Genomic DNA, 13,759 nt, shown 5'->3' on the forward strand with positions numbered 1-13,759 from the left:
GACACACCACACGTACATATACATCACATTCATAAGTAATATGAATGTTTCACCAATGAATACTTATTTACTATGTGTGATGCCCTCAGATATTGTGTGTTCTATTTGATTCTGTTTAATTAAATACACCAGTCACACCCCAGCTGTTTTCACAACCCACGAATGGTTCATGATTTGGAATTTAGAACTTACTGCTTTAAGTAGTTACATAAGTAAAAAAAAGTTGCTTCATTCCTGTGGGAGGCTGAGTCACCCAGAGGGTGATGTACTTACGCACACAAATGTGCACACATGCCTTATAGCCCAGCGAGTTCCGTTTCTGAGTAAGGTGTGTTACAGTATTTGGTGGCAATTGTGTTTATAGAGAGGACCTGGTTGAAGCTCCTGGCACAGCAAGTAATTGGGAACCACCAGTTTATTATTTTTCCTGGGTCCTAGTTTCTGACTCCAGTGGGAAATTAGGTACTAGAATGTTCAAAGTATAAGATGCAGTAACTGTATCACTAGCTTGTTCTCTCTCGCTCCCTCCCCACACCAACCCCTGCTGTTTCCCTTAAATAACAGAAACATAAGAAAACAAAATTAAACCAAATACAAGAAAACACACGAGGCTGTTGATGCATTTCCCAGTTTTTATAAGATTGTGTCTCACACTGTCGGCTACTTGAATGTTTTGCCCAATTTCCTTTGATATGCCTCCCAAGATACAGGGTGATGCTTTATTTTGGGCAAGGCTGGCAGCTGCCTCTAACTGCTCTTTTACTAGGAGCTGTGTGAGGACAGCCATAAGGTTTATTTTTACATCTCACCACAGGACAAAATCCACATTTTCAATCAAGTGTTGGACCCTCCAATTTAACAAATTGTGAAAAATGTCTTGGCCCAGATAAACGTCTCTCTAAATTAAGACCTTGCTCCCGGAAGCCCAAGAATTCATTAAGCCATAATTAGCCATGATCACTGATGATTTAACATACAGTAATAAAGGAGAAGTTTAAACTGAGTTCTGAACTTACTGTTGGAAAGAGAGTCTGTCCTATGATTGACTTTTTATAGCTTTAGTTTTAAAATAATTCTTCCATTTCATCTGTTGGCTGCCTTTTCTCCAGCCGGCCCTTTATGCAAACAGGGTAACAGCTGTCATCCAAGCTCCCAATGCTTCATGCCGTGGCATCTATCCCAATGGCATCAGGGAAGGTACCACATCATCTCAGACCAACATATCAGTTGTGAGATTCCAGGCTTTCCTGTAAAGAGACTCATCTGTCATCAGTGGAAAGAAATAGCAAGCACTCTGCAAAGGTGTATTTGTTTCAGCAAACCCAGAGTACCCCAGAAGGGGATTCTCTCATTATTCTGTTAGCTGGTGAGGTCAAGAGAATTAACTTTGACCAAGTGCCTGAACTCAGGACTTAAGGAAAGTGATTAAAAACCATGGTACTGAGATCTAAATTCAGGTTTCTCTTCCTGGGAGCTTATCGCCGTGTTCTGGCGAATATTACTGACTTAGTAATCCTAAAGCCATCTCATCAGCTCTGTTGGTGTCCAGTGGAGGGACAGGTCTTATAGCTTCCAGTTTCCTAAACAAAGCTCAGGTTTGACTTCCTGACACTTAACGTGGGCTAAGGAATACCTCTTATTCCTTTATCCATCATTTGCATTTTATTTTGGTATATCCAGAGATCTGCCAGGAAATGTTTATTTTACCCTATTGCTTTTATTTGTATCAGATCACTGAAACTTTGTTAGTATATATCTCACTGCCATCAGATTCACTGTGGCCCTTCTGTTGTCTGCAGTTTGGTCACTGTAATCTTTTCTTATTTAATGGTGGACACATCTCTTGGTTGTGCTGTTGTCAATGTGATGCTTTTTTTTTTTGGCCGCACTGCACGGCTTGCAGGATCTTAGTTCCCCGACCAGGGATCAAACCCGGGCCTCGGCAGTGAAAGCACCGAGTCCTAACCACTGGACCACCAGGGAATTCCCTCAATAAGATGTTAATGTCACTGGATTTAAGAAAAATCTACTTAACTAAGAAATCTTTTGATCATTAATTTTATTAGGTTATAGGTTTGGGTACCATGGTGTGCTGAATTGGAAAGTACGTGAGCTATGGAGTCAGATAGGTTTGGGTTTACATCTTAGGTCTTCTAGTTACTGGTTACATGTCTTTGAAACCTTTACATAGTATCTCAGTATATGAAGTTCTAGAACTCAGCCAGTGGACACTCAATCACTAATAATTTTCTTTCCTTATGACAAAAATGAGTGTTTCAGGACTTCCCTGGTGGCGCAATGGTTGAGAGTCCGCCTGCCGATGCAGGGGACACGGGTTCGTGCCCCGGTCCAGGAAGATCTCACATGCCTCGGAGTGGCCGGGCCCATGAGCCATGGCCGCTGAGCCTGCGCGTCCCAAGCCTGTGCTCCGCAATGGGAGAGGCCACAACAGTGAGAGGCCCGCGTACCGCAAAAAAAAAAAAAGAAAAGAAAAAAAGAATGTTTCTGTTTTATGAATGTCTATGAATTTCCCAAACTTTATCACATCATGGAAATCTATTTAGATATTGGGGAATGGATGAGTTAACCTGCTTTCCTTGGGTGAAATCTCTCTGTTGCTGATGGATGGGGCCTTCAGAGTGTCATCATTCCCATGAGTTCACCTTTGCTAATCCGAGTAGGAGAAGCAGCAGCAAACAGCGCATTATAAATCACTGTTGCTTTCCACCAAAATTTCAAACTGAAAAATCTATTTTGAACTACATGTTTGCTCATCTTAAAGAGTTGGATTATAAACTGTTAGAAATCAGGGGCCATTAAACAAACATTTTCATTTGCAGTGGATTCAGGATATAATTGTCTTTGAGTTTGGAAAGGATGTGCTGATGAATGCCAAGTAAAGCGCCACACCACTAGTAAAGATACAGCCCTTACTGCTCGCCCAGCCAGACTTAGATGGTCCTTCTTCCAAACTGATAGCACTTTACACCTATAGCTGGGGTTCCCAACTTGAGCCTAAGGCATCATACCATTGGGGTTTAGGTGTGTCTGGCCTGTCAGAGGTCTGTCTTCAGAACAGACTGTGGAGCCTCCTGGGAGACTGTGCATCCTAGGGAAGGGGTCCCAGGCCTCGTGATCACAATCAGAAATTGGAAGGGAGGAGTGATTCTGAGTATTGTGTGGGATTGGTTTTCTCAGTGGTTCATGCTCTGAAGACTGGACAAAGGGCAGGGATTGGGCAGGGAGGAGGTGCAGGAAGGTTGTGGGTAAATGGGGACTGTTGGTAAAAATGGAAATGGCGATTTTGCTTTAAAAACACCTTAAGAGTTTGGAGCAAAAGTAAATGGCTGTGGTAACATCTGGAAATCTGCTGTCTAATGGAAGCCTGGTTAGAGGAATGTCCTCCACCAACTCTTCCATGCACAGAGCACAGCTGAGCTTCAACACCTTGGAGCTGCCAGCGCAGGCAGCAGGGTGCCCCATGGGGGTTGAGGTGCCCATCAGAGGTGGCAGCCAGCATTACAGACGTGGCTCTTCCGCAGGCCACCAAGGAAACAGCGAGGCCCCTTTCTGTAGTTTAGCTGGTAACAAAGACCCTGTTGAGTGGCACCACAGGAGGAGGCCAGAATATGAGAGAAAAGGTTTGTGCCACACGGTCAAGCGTAGGTCTTATCTATGGCTCGCCTGTGTATCTTCCCCACGAGTTCCAGAGATACAGCAGGGAGAACCCAAAGAGGGCTTTGGGGCTGGCATTACAGGATGTTGTCAATAAAATGTGTGCCACTGCCCGCTAGATCTCAGCTCTGCCAGAAGGAACGCTCACCCAGGAAGTGGGTCTGTCACTCAGCTCTTAGCTTTGAAAAGGCAGCCATGCAAGCCAGTAAGAATGGGGTGCTCTTGGGAGGTCCTGGGAGAAGAAAGTGTGATGGGGAAAAACACTCGCTGCATCATACGATCATTTAACTGCAAACTCCTAATTTTTTTCCATCTTTACTGAGGTGTAATCAACAAGTAAAATTGTGAGATATTTAAAGTGTGCAACGTGATGATTTGATACACGTATACGTTGTGAAAGGATTCTTCACATCAAGTTAATGACCTATTTACCTTATTTTTATTTTTTGGTAAACACATTTAAGTTCTATGCTCTTAGCAAATTTCAATTATATGGTACAGTTTTATCACCTAGAGTCACCATATGTTACACTAGATCCTCAGACCTTATTCATCTTATGGCTGAAAGTTTGCACCCTTTTACCAACCTCTCCCTATTTCCCCACCCCCAGCTCCTAGCAACCGCTTGTCTACTATTTCTATGAGTTCAACTTTTTTTTTTTTTAAAGATTCCATGTGTCAGTGATACCACGTGGTATTTATCTTTCTTTGTCTGGCTTATTTCACTTCGCATGATGCCCTCCAGGTTGATCCATGTTGTCACAAACGACACAATTTCCTAAAGTAGAATTTATAGTAATCATGCTATCGGTATTTCTCAGCCTTGAGTAACTCACAAAACTCTTTTAAAGAACGTGTTGCTTGAATGTACAGAAACATAAACCAGTCTATACTACTTGTGATTATGCTTCTAGATAACCATAAAGCAAGAAAACATGCAGCTAAGTACTAAAAAGACCTCCATATTAATAGAATTTAATGATATGAAATAATGGGATGAATGATTTTGTTTTGCTTAAATTAAAACCACTGTACAAGGTAAAAATATGGTGTAGATGGGACCACATGGGGTCACTGAGTTCAGAGAGCCTTCGCTGTACGTGCTGTGGGCTCCAATTCTGCCTCTGCTCTTATCCATTGAACTGCTAAAAGCAATAGTCTTACTGCCAGCCTGTCCTTAGTTGGCTTAAACCTGAGAGAACTTGTTTCACTGGTAATGGTCACAGGGGAAGCTGCAAACTTGGGAAAACCTGCATGTCCTTCCAGCACTGGGAAGCTGTTCAGGAGATGGGCTGTGGTGGAGGCAAGTTATCTGCCAAAGCCCAGAATTCTTCTGCAAATGAGTGATTTGCTTTTCAGTGTTTTTCAGTGAACTTGTCTGACTTTCTAATGTTCCATCACAGCATGAATTTTCTGAAAATCTTTGAGACCCAAGAAAAAAGCATCTGCTTGTAAAACCTCTCCACCTTGCCGAGTGCATTGGGCTTGGAGAGGAGGGATGGGGGCGAGGGGCAGTCTCTGCTCTTTTTGCTGCTCACGCAGAATTCATCCCCGAGGCTCTAATTCAGGCGTGTGTGCTGTGAGATCCTTTTCTATGGCTGCACTGTTCAGAATTTGCAAAGAAATTCACCATCTGCTCCTCCTGTGACCTGATGTCACACAGAGCAGAACATACTATTCTCATCCTCAAACCCTTCCCTTGCACGGGTGTGCACAGCTGTCCACTTTTAGGGATAGAACAACTCTCTTTTGCTCCTGTTCTGTGTATTTTCCTGGAGAAACATCAGAGTCTGCATCAGAGGACGGCTTCCAAGATCCTGGCTCTGAAAGTGTGTCCAGCTGAGCAGGCTTCTTTGCTCCTGATTCATATTTGGGCTTCATTTCTGCCTATGGAGGTGCTGTGAGCCTTCAAGTGCCACAGGCTTGAGGTGCTCATGGCTGTTTGCCTCCCCGCCATTCTTGTCTTCCTCTCCGTCTCTCTCCCTCTCTTCAGATCTGCCATCTGAGCATCGGCTGCTCAGAGATGTTGCTACCACCTCCTGTCACAGCCATCTCCTCTGGCCACCCCTCCACGTGTTCTCTGCCCGGCATCTTCTTCTTCATGCTTTTCTCCTTTCTTGTATCTTCTTCAATGTTTCTCTTCTCTTGGTTGAACGAATTCTCCTTGGTTCACCATCACCAGCCAATTTTTACTTATTTTTTTTCTCAATGGCTGACAAACAAATCCCGGGATTATCAGGGATGATTTGGGGCATAGAGATGACTGTTACTCAGAACAGCACAGAATGGACAAGCTGCTCACGTGGGCGGATCCTGAGCCCCGTAAGCTCTATGACTCTGGTGCTGGAAGACAGTGGCGTATGTGTCTTCACCAGAGGAACCTTTTTCTCGGTACTGTGTTCAAATTCAGACACAAAGCCGTAGACACTTCCCTGGAGCCTGGGGCAGAGATCACCCACAAGCATTCTTTTGTCTCTCAGACGCCCTTCTTGGCTTTGATTTGTTGTGTTTGCAGAACTCTCCTGCAGCAGCTGCAGAAGCTTCAGACTTTGGTGATGGGCAAGGTTTCTCGCACCTGCAAGCTGGCTGGCACACAGACTGGCACCTGCCTCATGGTGAGTTTCCTGAAGGGACAACACCGTTACTGCCCAGGCCCACTCCCCAATCTCCAGTCTCTCCCCAGCTTGCCACGTCCAAGTGCTGGGGTGTTCGAGGGACCACACAGCTCACTCCGAGGCTGTCTCTCCACTATGATGTGACGGTGATGGACTGCGTACCATCTGCTGGCCTGATGGAGGGGAGCTGTCTTTATGGACCTCCCAGGTGTTGCAGGTGTAAAGGTTTGCTCTGTGGATCTCGGAATTGACGGCTCTCCACTTTCTCTCCTCGTCCTGCAGGTTGTTGTGTTATGCTTTGCCGTTGCATTCGGCACCTTCTTTCAGGGCTATGGGCCCTATCCTTCTGCCACCAAGATGGCCCTGCCCAGCCAGCATTCCATGCAGGAGCCCTACACAGCCTCCATTGGTAAGACAGCACTCAGCAACTTGGGAGGTGGCTTGTTTCTTTTCTCTTTCATTTCTCAAAGCTTAACTTACTGAAAGAAGTCTTATCTGAGAGTCTGATTTTTTTTTTTTTAGATGGGAGGACTTCACTAAACCACTTGGTTTAGAATAGCTATATGATAAACGTCCCTGGGTACAGAGCAGTGGTCTCAAAATCATTTATCCATAAAAATGCATATATATCCGTTCCTTGGGAGAAGGCAATTCAATATCACTGTTCCCTCTCCCCCATAAAAAACATTCATTGAATAGGCCCACACAAGCATCTGCCCCCGAATTAGTTACTCTGCAGTTAACTGTCATCGCTGTGACCGCCAAGACATTGCAGGAAGTGTTCTTGGCTTCTGTTTCCATATGAAAGTCTAATTTCTAAGAACTGGTAAAAGTGTAGCTTCTCCACTGAAGGGAGGAAGAGAGCCATGGGGGTGTCTGGTGCCCAGGCTGCTGGGTCTCCCCTTGTGGCACTCACCCACTGGGCTGAGACACCCCTTGGAATTCTCTAGAGCTCAGCAGAGCACAGTTTGCAAACTACTGCTCTAGACTGTGTTCCCTGGCAAATTCTGATGTCTTCTTTTTGAGTTCTGATAAGGGGGAGGGATGCGCATTTGGGGGGAAGGAGTGGGGAGAACATTAAGTTTCCCATGACATTTTCAAGGAATTCAACTCAGTGGAATTGTATGCGACCATAGTAAGCATCTGTAAAATGAAATTAAAGAATCAGCCTGTCTTACAAAATATTATGCCTAAGATTTAGAAAATTTGGAGAATCAGGTGTCAGAAGTGATATTCTCACCCAGATCAATGATCTCTTTTAAGTATGTAGGAAATAAAGAGGTGATATGTAGGGATCATAAAATAGATACACTAGTAAGAACAAGGGTGGAATTAGGGGGTACTGGATTTGGGGGGTAGGCATAATTTTGTGGTTCTGAAAGATCTGTGGTCTTTGCGAGGTAGGTGTATCCCTGCCAGGTATATGACAGAAAGGCTAGGATTTCAACCAAATAATTTCAGTGGTCTCCCGGGAAATTCTTTTTTCCCTAAGGGAATGTATCTCTAAATTTGATTGGAAGCCAATGGGAGCATAGTTTCTCTGTTGTAGAAAATTGCTACGAGCCACCTAGCTATGCAACTATCCTATAAAACAAAAAAGAATGTTTCCGTTGTTTGATTTATGACTTTGGCTGTGTGTCTTCTCTCCAGTTTTAAATGAAAACACAGTCTTCTGCCCTTTTACCTTCTCCCTCTGCAAAACCTACTCACTGGGAATGCTTATTTTAGCTGCGTCTGGACATCGCCAAGTATTTGACTCCTATTGTCCACAAATTGTTTCCCCCAGATGGTTGGGGGTGGGGCATGGAGGGGAGTTTTATTTTCAAAGCAGTGGGGTGGCAGTATGCTTCCTGTTTATTTGCTTTTCTATTGTTCTTCCAGACTTTTTATAATTGGTATCATTTTTCAATGCACAAAACTCTGAAATCCTGAAGCCTTTATAGGAAGCCAACTCCAGTTGGCACCCTGTGTCCTGGGCAACAAGAACCCATGAGTTGTCATCTGCTCCCAGCCCTGGGCATCGAGTGAGGGGATGTGATGTACCCCTGTGGTCTCTCGTAACACCTGTGTCTTTGCTTTGTTCTCAGTGAGATCCAGGAACCTGCTGATCTATGAGGAACATTCTCCCCTGGAGGAGCCATCCAGTTCGGCCTCGGCTGGGGAGCTTGGGCGCTGGGACAGAGGTGCCTCCCTGCTCAGGGCATCAGGGCTGGAGTCCAGGCCCGACGTGGATCTTCCCCGTTTCATTATACCAAATGAGACCAGCCTGGAGAAATCAGTGCTGTTGGAGCTGCAGCAGCACTTGTGAGTCAAATAGATACAGATTCACCTCCTCTAAGGCACCGACGAGGGGTTATGCGTCAGCAACGTGCAGTGTGGGGTGTAGACTTTCCCACTGGCCTAGTCGTACCTTCGGCTTTTTCAAGACCTATTTCCAGCACCCGGACTCTGGAGAGACTACTGCTTGTGAACAGCTGCCCCTAGCAGAGACTGGGGAAGAGACCTGGTGTGAGCTGGCCCCGTGGCCGCTGCGCCACTGGGGAGCTGGCAGTGGTGGCCCCAAGAGTCGGGGGAAAGGACTCGACTCCCTTCCTCCCTCAAAGCCTCACAAGTAAACATACAGTCCAGTAACAGCAGTGTACTCGCTATGCAAACGCAGCCTCAAGGCTTTCCCCAGCTTCCTTCCAACTAGAGATACATATATGTCATGCCATATGTCAGTATGTAGTTTATGATTTATGTAAATAAACATGCCTTAATTATATAGTTATAATTACATGTTAATATTGAAGGACATTTCGAGAGGCACTATGCCGGTATGTGTTTCCATATTGAAAATAACATACATTTGTCTCCAATTCTCCATGAGGTGTTTCCTTTAGATAGTTACGAGGAACAGTCCTTGTGTAAACACAAAGGCTTGTACAACTGCTGGGCTTGTTGTCACGCTGGGGAGATACCTGGGTACACCAAATGGCACGGGAAGGAGCGTCTGCGTCCAATCCTGGTTATACATGGTGTGGTTCGTGGTCTAGCTGAACTCTGCCTCTCTGCCTCCCAGAAATGATGCTATTCCAATGCAAGTGGGAAAGACTTTGTTTCAGATTCTTCAGTTTTCTTCCCCTAATGTTGCAGGGGAAAGTTTGTAATTATATATACTATTATATGTTTACATGATATTATACATTCATATAGTGCTTTATTATTTATTATTATTATTTATAGCGCTTACTATTTCAAGCACTATGTAAATATGACATATACAGTAAATCCTTTGAAATACTTGAAGAGGTTAGACATTATTATTATTATTATTCCTATTTTAGCAAATTGTAGAGCTGCCACTAGGAGTAGAGAAGAATCAGCTGCTCGACTACTTGACTCATGACACAAATCTTCTCTCCTCTTGTCTCAGCTATTCAAGGCCCCATTGAAATCCCTCTTGTTCTGGGATGTCTTCCTGATACCAGAGCCCTCATAGCCCTCCTCTGAATGCCTAGAGTCTTTCTAGGCTGTTACATAATTTAATAATGTATTTATTTTCTGTTATATATTTACTGTTATTTCAAGTTAGTTTGGGTGTTTTTCTTTTTAGTCTTTATCTAGAATCTTTTAATCTCTATAAAGATTTCATCTTTATCTAGATTTTTAAAAAAAATATTTATTCTAGACCAAGGATCAGTCTTTATCCTTTTATTTTCTCCCTCCCAGAGTTTAGCATAGGGGTGACTAACCATCCTCAAGAAATACAGTCGTTTAAAGCAATGTACAACAAATCAGTATCAAACTGCCATGTTTATCCTCTGGGCTGGAATGTCTCCTTTGGCATGAGGCTAGAGGCAGGAATGCGGATGACGGATAGGCTGGTAGCGGGAGACTTCGGGAACAGGGGAGAGGACGAGAAGCATGCTTGGGCCAGCCTGCAGAGTCGCAGTCATGGAATGATTGTGTCATCCTCCCGAGCATGAGGTAATTGGTAGTAAGACCTCTTTTTCCTTCTGATGCCTTTGCAGGGTCAGCACCAAACTGGAGGGGAATGAAACACTAAAAGTTGTAGAACTCGACAGAAGAGTGAACGCCACCTTTTAAAGAGACCGTCGCCACCTCCCTCTATCTCCTCACTCTACCTTTATGTCTCCAAACCGCCTTTGTCATAAGCTTTTCCTTTTTGCCACCTGATCTTGACCGAAGACCTGGATGTGCAGTCATGGCTTTGGATACGAGGACAGCCTGGGATTTCCACCCACGGTGAGAGAGCGCCTCCCCCCGGTCCCACGTCCCTCCCTGCAGAAGGGAGCCCGCTTCTCTCCCTCCCTGTTGCTTACTGCCATAGGAAATTATCTTAGGGTCAGGGGTGGGGCGAGCAGGCTTGTTTCTACCGACAGTGCCAAAAAGATGCCGCCTGCTTCTCACCGGGGTGGGTGTGACCGCCTCTTTGAAGGAGGGCTGACGCTGGTTCGTTCAACTCGAGCCACAAAAATACCAGGATGCCTGTTGGAATCGGCAAAGCACCGACTGACGTCCTGCCTTTGCTCAGCCTGGGTCTCTCCTGCCGCTCTGCGCTGAGCCCCCGCTGACTGGTCCTCCGGCCCTGGAGCTGGAGCGAGGCGTCCCCTTCGTACTCTCAGGCCGCAAGTGCAATGCCTGAAGGAATCAGGCTTTTCTACTCCAGGCAAACCTGCCCCATCATGTTGCTTGTAGGATTTCTCCACAATCTGTGTCCCCACACGCCCCTAGTTCTGCCTCCTTGGCTTCTCCTCCCCATTTGTAAATAGTATTTATTAGCTCGCTGAGGCTTCCCTGGGCAACCACACTGAAGACATCCGGACGCCTCCCTCCAAGCTAGCAAAGTCTTCTGTTGGCCTTTGGAGCGAGGAGGGTACCCTAGGCTCTGGGATCCCCAATCCTTCCAGGCCATGTTTTGCTTTCTTTTCTTCTTTTTTGCTGGAGCCCTATAATTATAGTTGGGAAATCTCCCTAAGCATGTGTCCTCCTGTAGAATGAACTCACAGGGAAAGATGGAGCAGTGCCTCGCTCAGGTCTGGGGCTCTGTGGACAGATGCTTTTTCTGTCCCATACCCATAACAGGGAAGGGGAGCCCTGTCCCTGACAGCAGGCGTTTCAGACAACCCTGCTAGCTTGTCTTTCTCCACCTCCCCTGACACTTCTGCTTTCCCCCTCCTCTTCTGCCTCAACACAGGAGGTGAGCCTGAGGCCTGTTCCTGGGGTCAGAGTAGGTGACATTTGTGTATCCACAGTCTTACCTTTTATAGTCAGGTTTGGCTACTTTGCAGCTCACCCAAAGAGACACGACCTAATACCCCAACCTACTCTTATTTTTTTTTAATGATTAAAAGTAACTTTTGTAGTTTTAAAAAAAACTTTCCTCTTTCATACAAATAAGAAATGGAAATTGACTTTTTACTGTATAATGTAGAAGACTCCCCTTAAGTGTTTTTCCCTAGCTTGTAAAAGATTTTGTGTAAGAAATTTGCTCACGTTTTGTATTTTATTTTTAGTAGCAGCTGAAGCACCCTTAGCTTTAACTCTGTCTCCGTTTCTGTCTCTCATCTACATTGTCATTGGAACCTGTACTTAGGAGAGATTAAGCTATACCTGGGCCTTCTGTTCCATAGCAGACACAGGATTTGGTGTCATTAGCATTTGCCGTCAGACCTCATAAGCAGATCTGGTACCTTTGGGGCTCACCGTCAGTGATTCCTCTCTCCCTACTGTGATGGAGAGAGTTCTGGCTGGGAGACAGCCAAATTCATCTTCTTAGCACTGATGTAAAGCTGGATCAGGATTGCAGTGGTCCTGGCAGCCCTCTCAGTCCTCTGCACGCCTCTCACTGTCCCTTCCATTGGCCGGGGAGGGCTGAGACCGGCTGGGCTGTGCAGGAGGAAGGTTGCTAGCATGCGCCCTGCTTCTGTTTCTCTCTACCTTCTCCTCTCCTTCTCTTCTGCTCTAGACCCTCTTGGGCCTGGCTGGTGTCTGCTAACCATGGGCCACTACTGAACCATCCCTCTCTTTAAAATGTCATGTAATTATCAGACACAGGCAGCCTGTGTGCATGGGGAGGGAGAGGGCGGCTAAGAAGGGAAGAATATAGAATTAACTCAAGTAGTATTTGGACGGTAAGAAAGGCAAGCTTTTGTATGTCAGTGGGAGTGGGTCAGCTTACCCACCTGACCCACTGGAACCAGATCGGGTTTTTAAGTCTCCTGGATTAGGCTGAGTAGAAAACCAGCTCTTCTGAATAAGGAGGGAGAAGGAAAAGGTCAGCAAACTCCGAGCGCCTGTCTTTAGTGCCTTGAGGATTTTATTTCCTCCCTGACCTACCCTTGCTTGACGTCACTGTCTCCAGCCCTCCATACAGCAGGGCTTGATCTCTGGGAAACCGTTCTTCCCACAACTGAATCTGTGTCTAGAGACCAGGGACATCAGCGTGAGAGCTCAAATGGCCATCGTAAGGGGATCCAAGGACCAATTGCTGCTATTATGAGAAAGACCTCTGCCCTCTACTCCTTGCTTGGGTGAGTAAGGGGAACTAAACAGTTATCCCTTTAGGAGGACGTAATGGAGTCAAGAGGATGCAGAAGAGTTGGATAATACCAGATTGGTTCCAAATAGTTAATGGGTGTGTGCACCTTTTCTGTTCCAGGGTTAAGCCCACAATGTCAGTGGATTTGTTTCCCTCCCCAGAGCCATCCCATAGATGAGTCAGTAATACCTGGTTAGCCCTGAAGGTGTCAAACAGTGGCAGCCTTTTGGTTTCTGAACCTCAGTTTTGGAAAATAAGAGACTGTTAGCACAACCATCAATCATAAAGAATCAATGTTAATGATAAACATATTAATATATTTTTCATTACGTCAACAGCTTTTCCTCTTTCCTTTCTTTGATTAGCTTAGTGCAGGAGATGTCTTGCAAAAGTTCAGAGAACACGTACTTTTTTACTGGGTGAGACCTGAGTAACCCAGACCCCCCAGTGAGGTTCTATTCACAGTTCTTGACTTTGCACTTAGAAATGGATACTGTAAATGAAAGGCCTCAGTACCAGGTTTAAGAAAGAATTTCTGTGAAGTGTTAGGACTCTGGAGCCTAGCTCACATAAAGGGAGTGTTACATAAGAAGCTGACAGCTGAACTAGGTTGCTCCTTTTGGACAGGGGGTGGGGATGAGGTTTGACACCAGTACAGGCAGAATTAGATAACCTTTTTATGAATATAAATGATTTTGATTTAAAGACCTAATTTGTAGATTGTGAAAGCGGCTTTTAGCTCAACTTATTTACAAACCAACTGTGAGTACCATGTTTTTTTTCTTCCTAAATCTCTCGGTTTAGCCTGAATGCCGAGAGAGGGCTGTGACTCTCGTGTGCCCTTGGAGCAGGGGTCTTGCATTGGGTCACCTTTACTCTGGCAGTGAGTCACTGTCCAGAATTTTTGACAGAGGTGTTTTATTAA

The 13,759-nt window shown here is 45.3% G+C and overlaps 1 protein-coding gene and 1 long non-coding RNA gene across 2 annotated transcripts in view; one reads left to right on the top strand and one right to left on the bottom strand.

Annotated features, from left to right (window-relative positions):
- The window catches only part of CREB3L2 (cAMP responsive element binding protein 3 like 2), a 115,838-nt gene extending 102,760 nt beyond the window's left edge, over positions 1-13,078 (top strand). The window contains exons 9-12 of the mRNA XM_027101798.1: positions 6,191-6,290; positions 6,573-6,699; positions 8,378-8,594; positions 10,304-13,078. Coding sequence (XP_026957599.1) covers positions 6,191-6,290; positions 6,573-6,699; positions 8,378-8,594; positions 10,304-10,379 — 520 coding nt within the window. The 3' untranslated portion in view covers positions 10,380-13,078. The remainder of the gene's footprint in view (positions 1-6,190; positions 6,291-6,572; positions 6,700-8,377; positions 8,595-10,303) is intronic.
- LOC113618051 (uncharacterized) lies at positions 9,969-10,820 on the bottom strand. The gene is made up of 2 exons (XR_003431864.1): positions 10,704-10,820; positions 9,969-10,316 (listed from the first exon to the last, which is right to left on the bottom strand). It is a non-coding gene; the product is annotated as an uncharacterized LOC113618051 (long non-coding RNA).
- Positions 13,079-13,759: the final 681 nt, after the last annotated feature.

Source organism: Aethalodelphis obliquidens, unplaced genomic scaffold (genome assembly GCF_003676395.1).
Source record: "Aethalodelphis obliquidens isolate GAN/ISIS:26980383/991018 unplaced genomic scaffold, ASM367639v1 scaffold5, whole genome shotgun sequence".
Taxonomy (NCBI): Eukaryota; Metazoa; Chordata; class Mammalia; order Artiodactyla; family Delphinidae; genus Aethalodelphis; species Aethalodelphis obliquidens.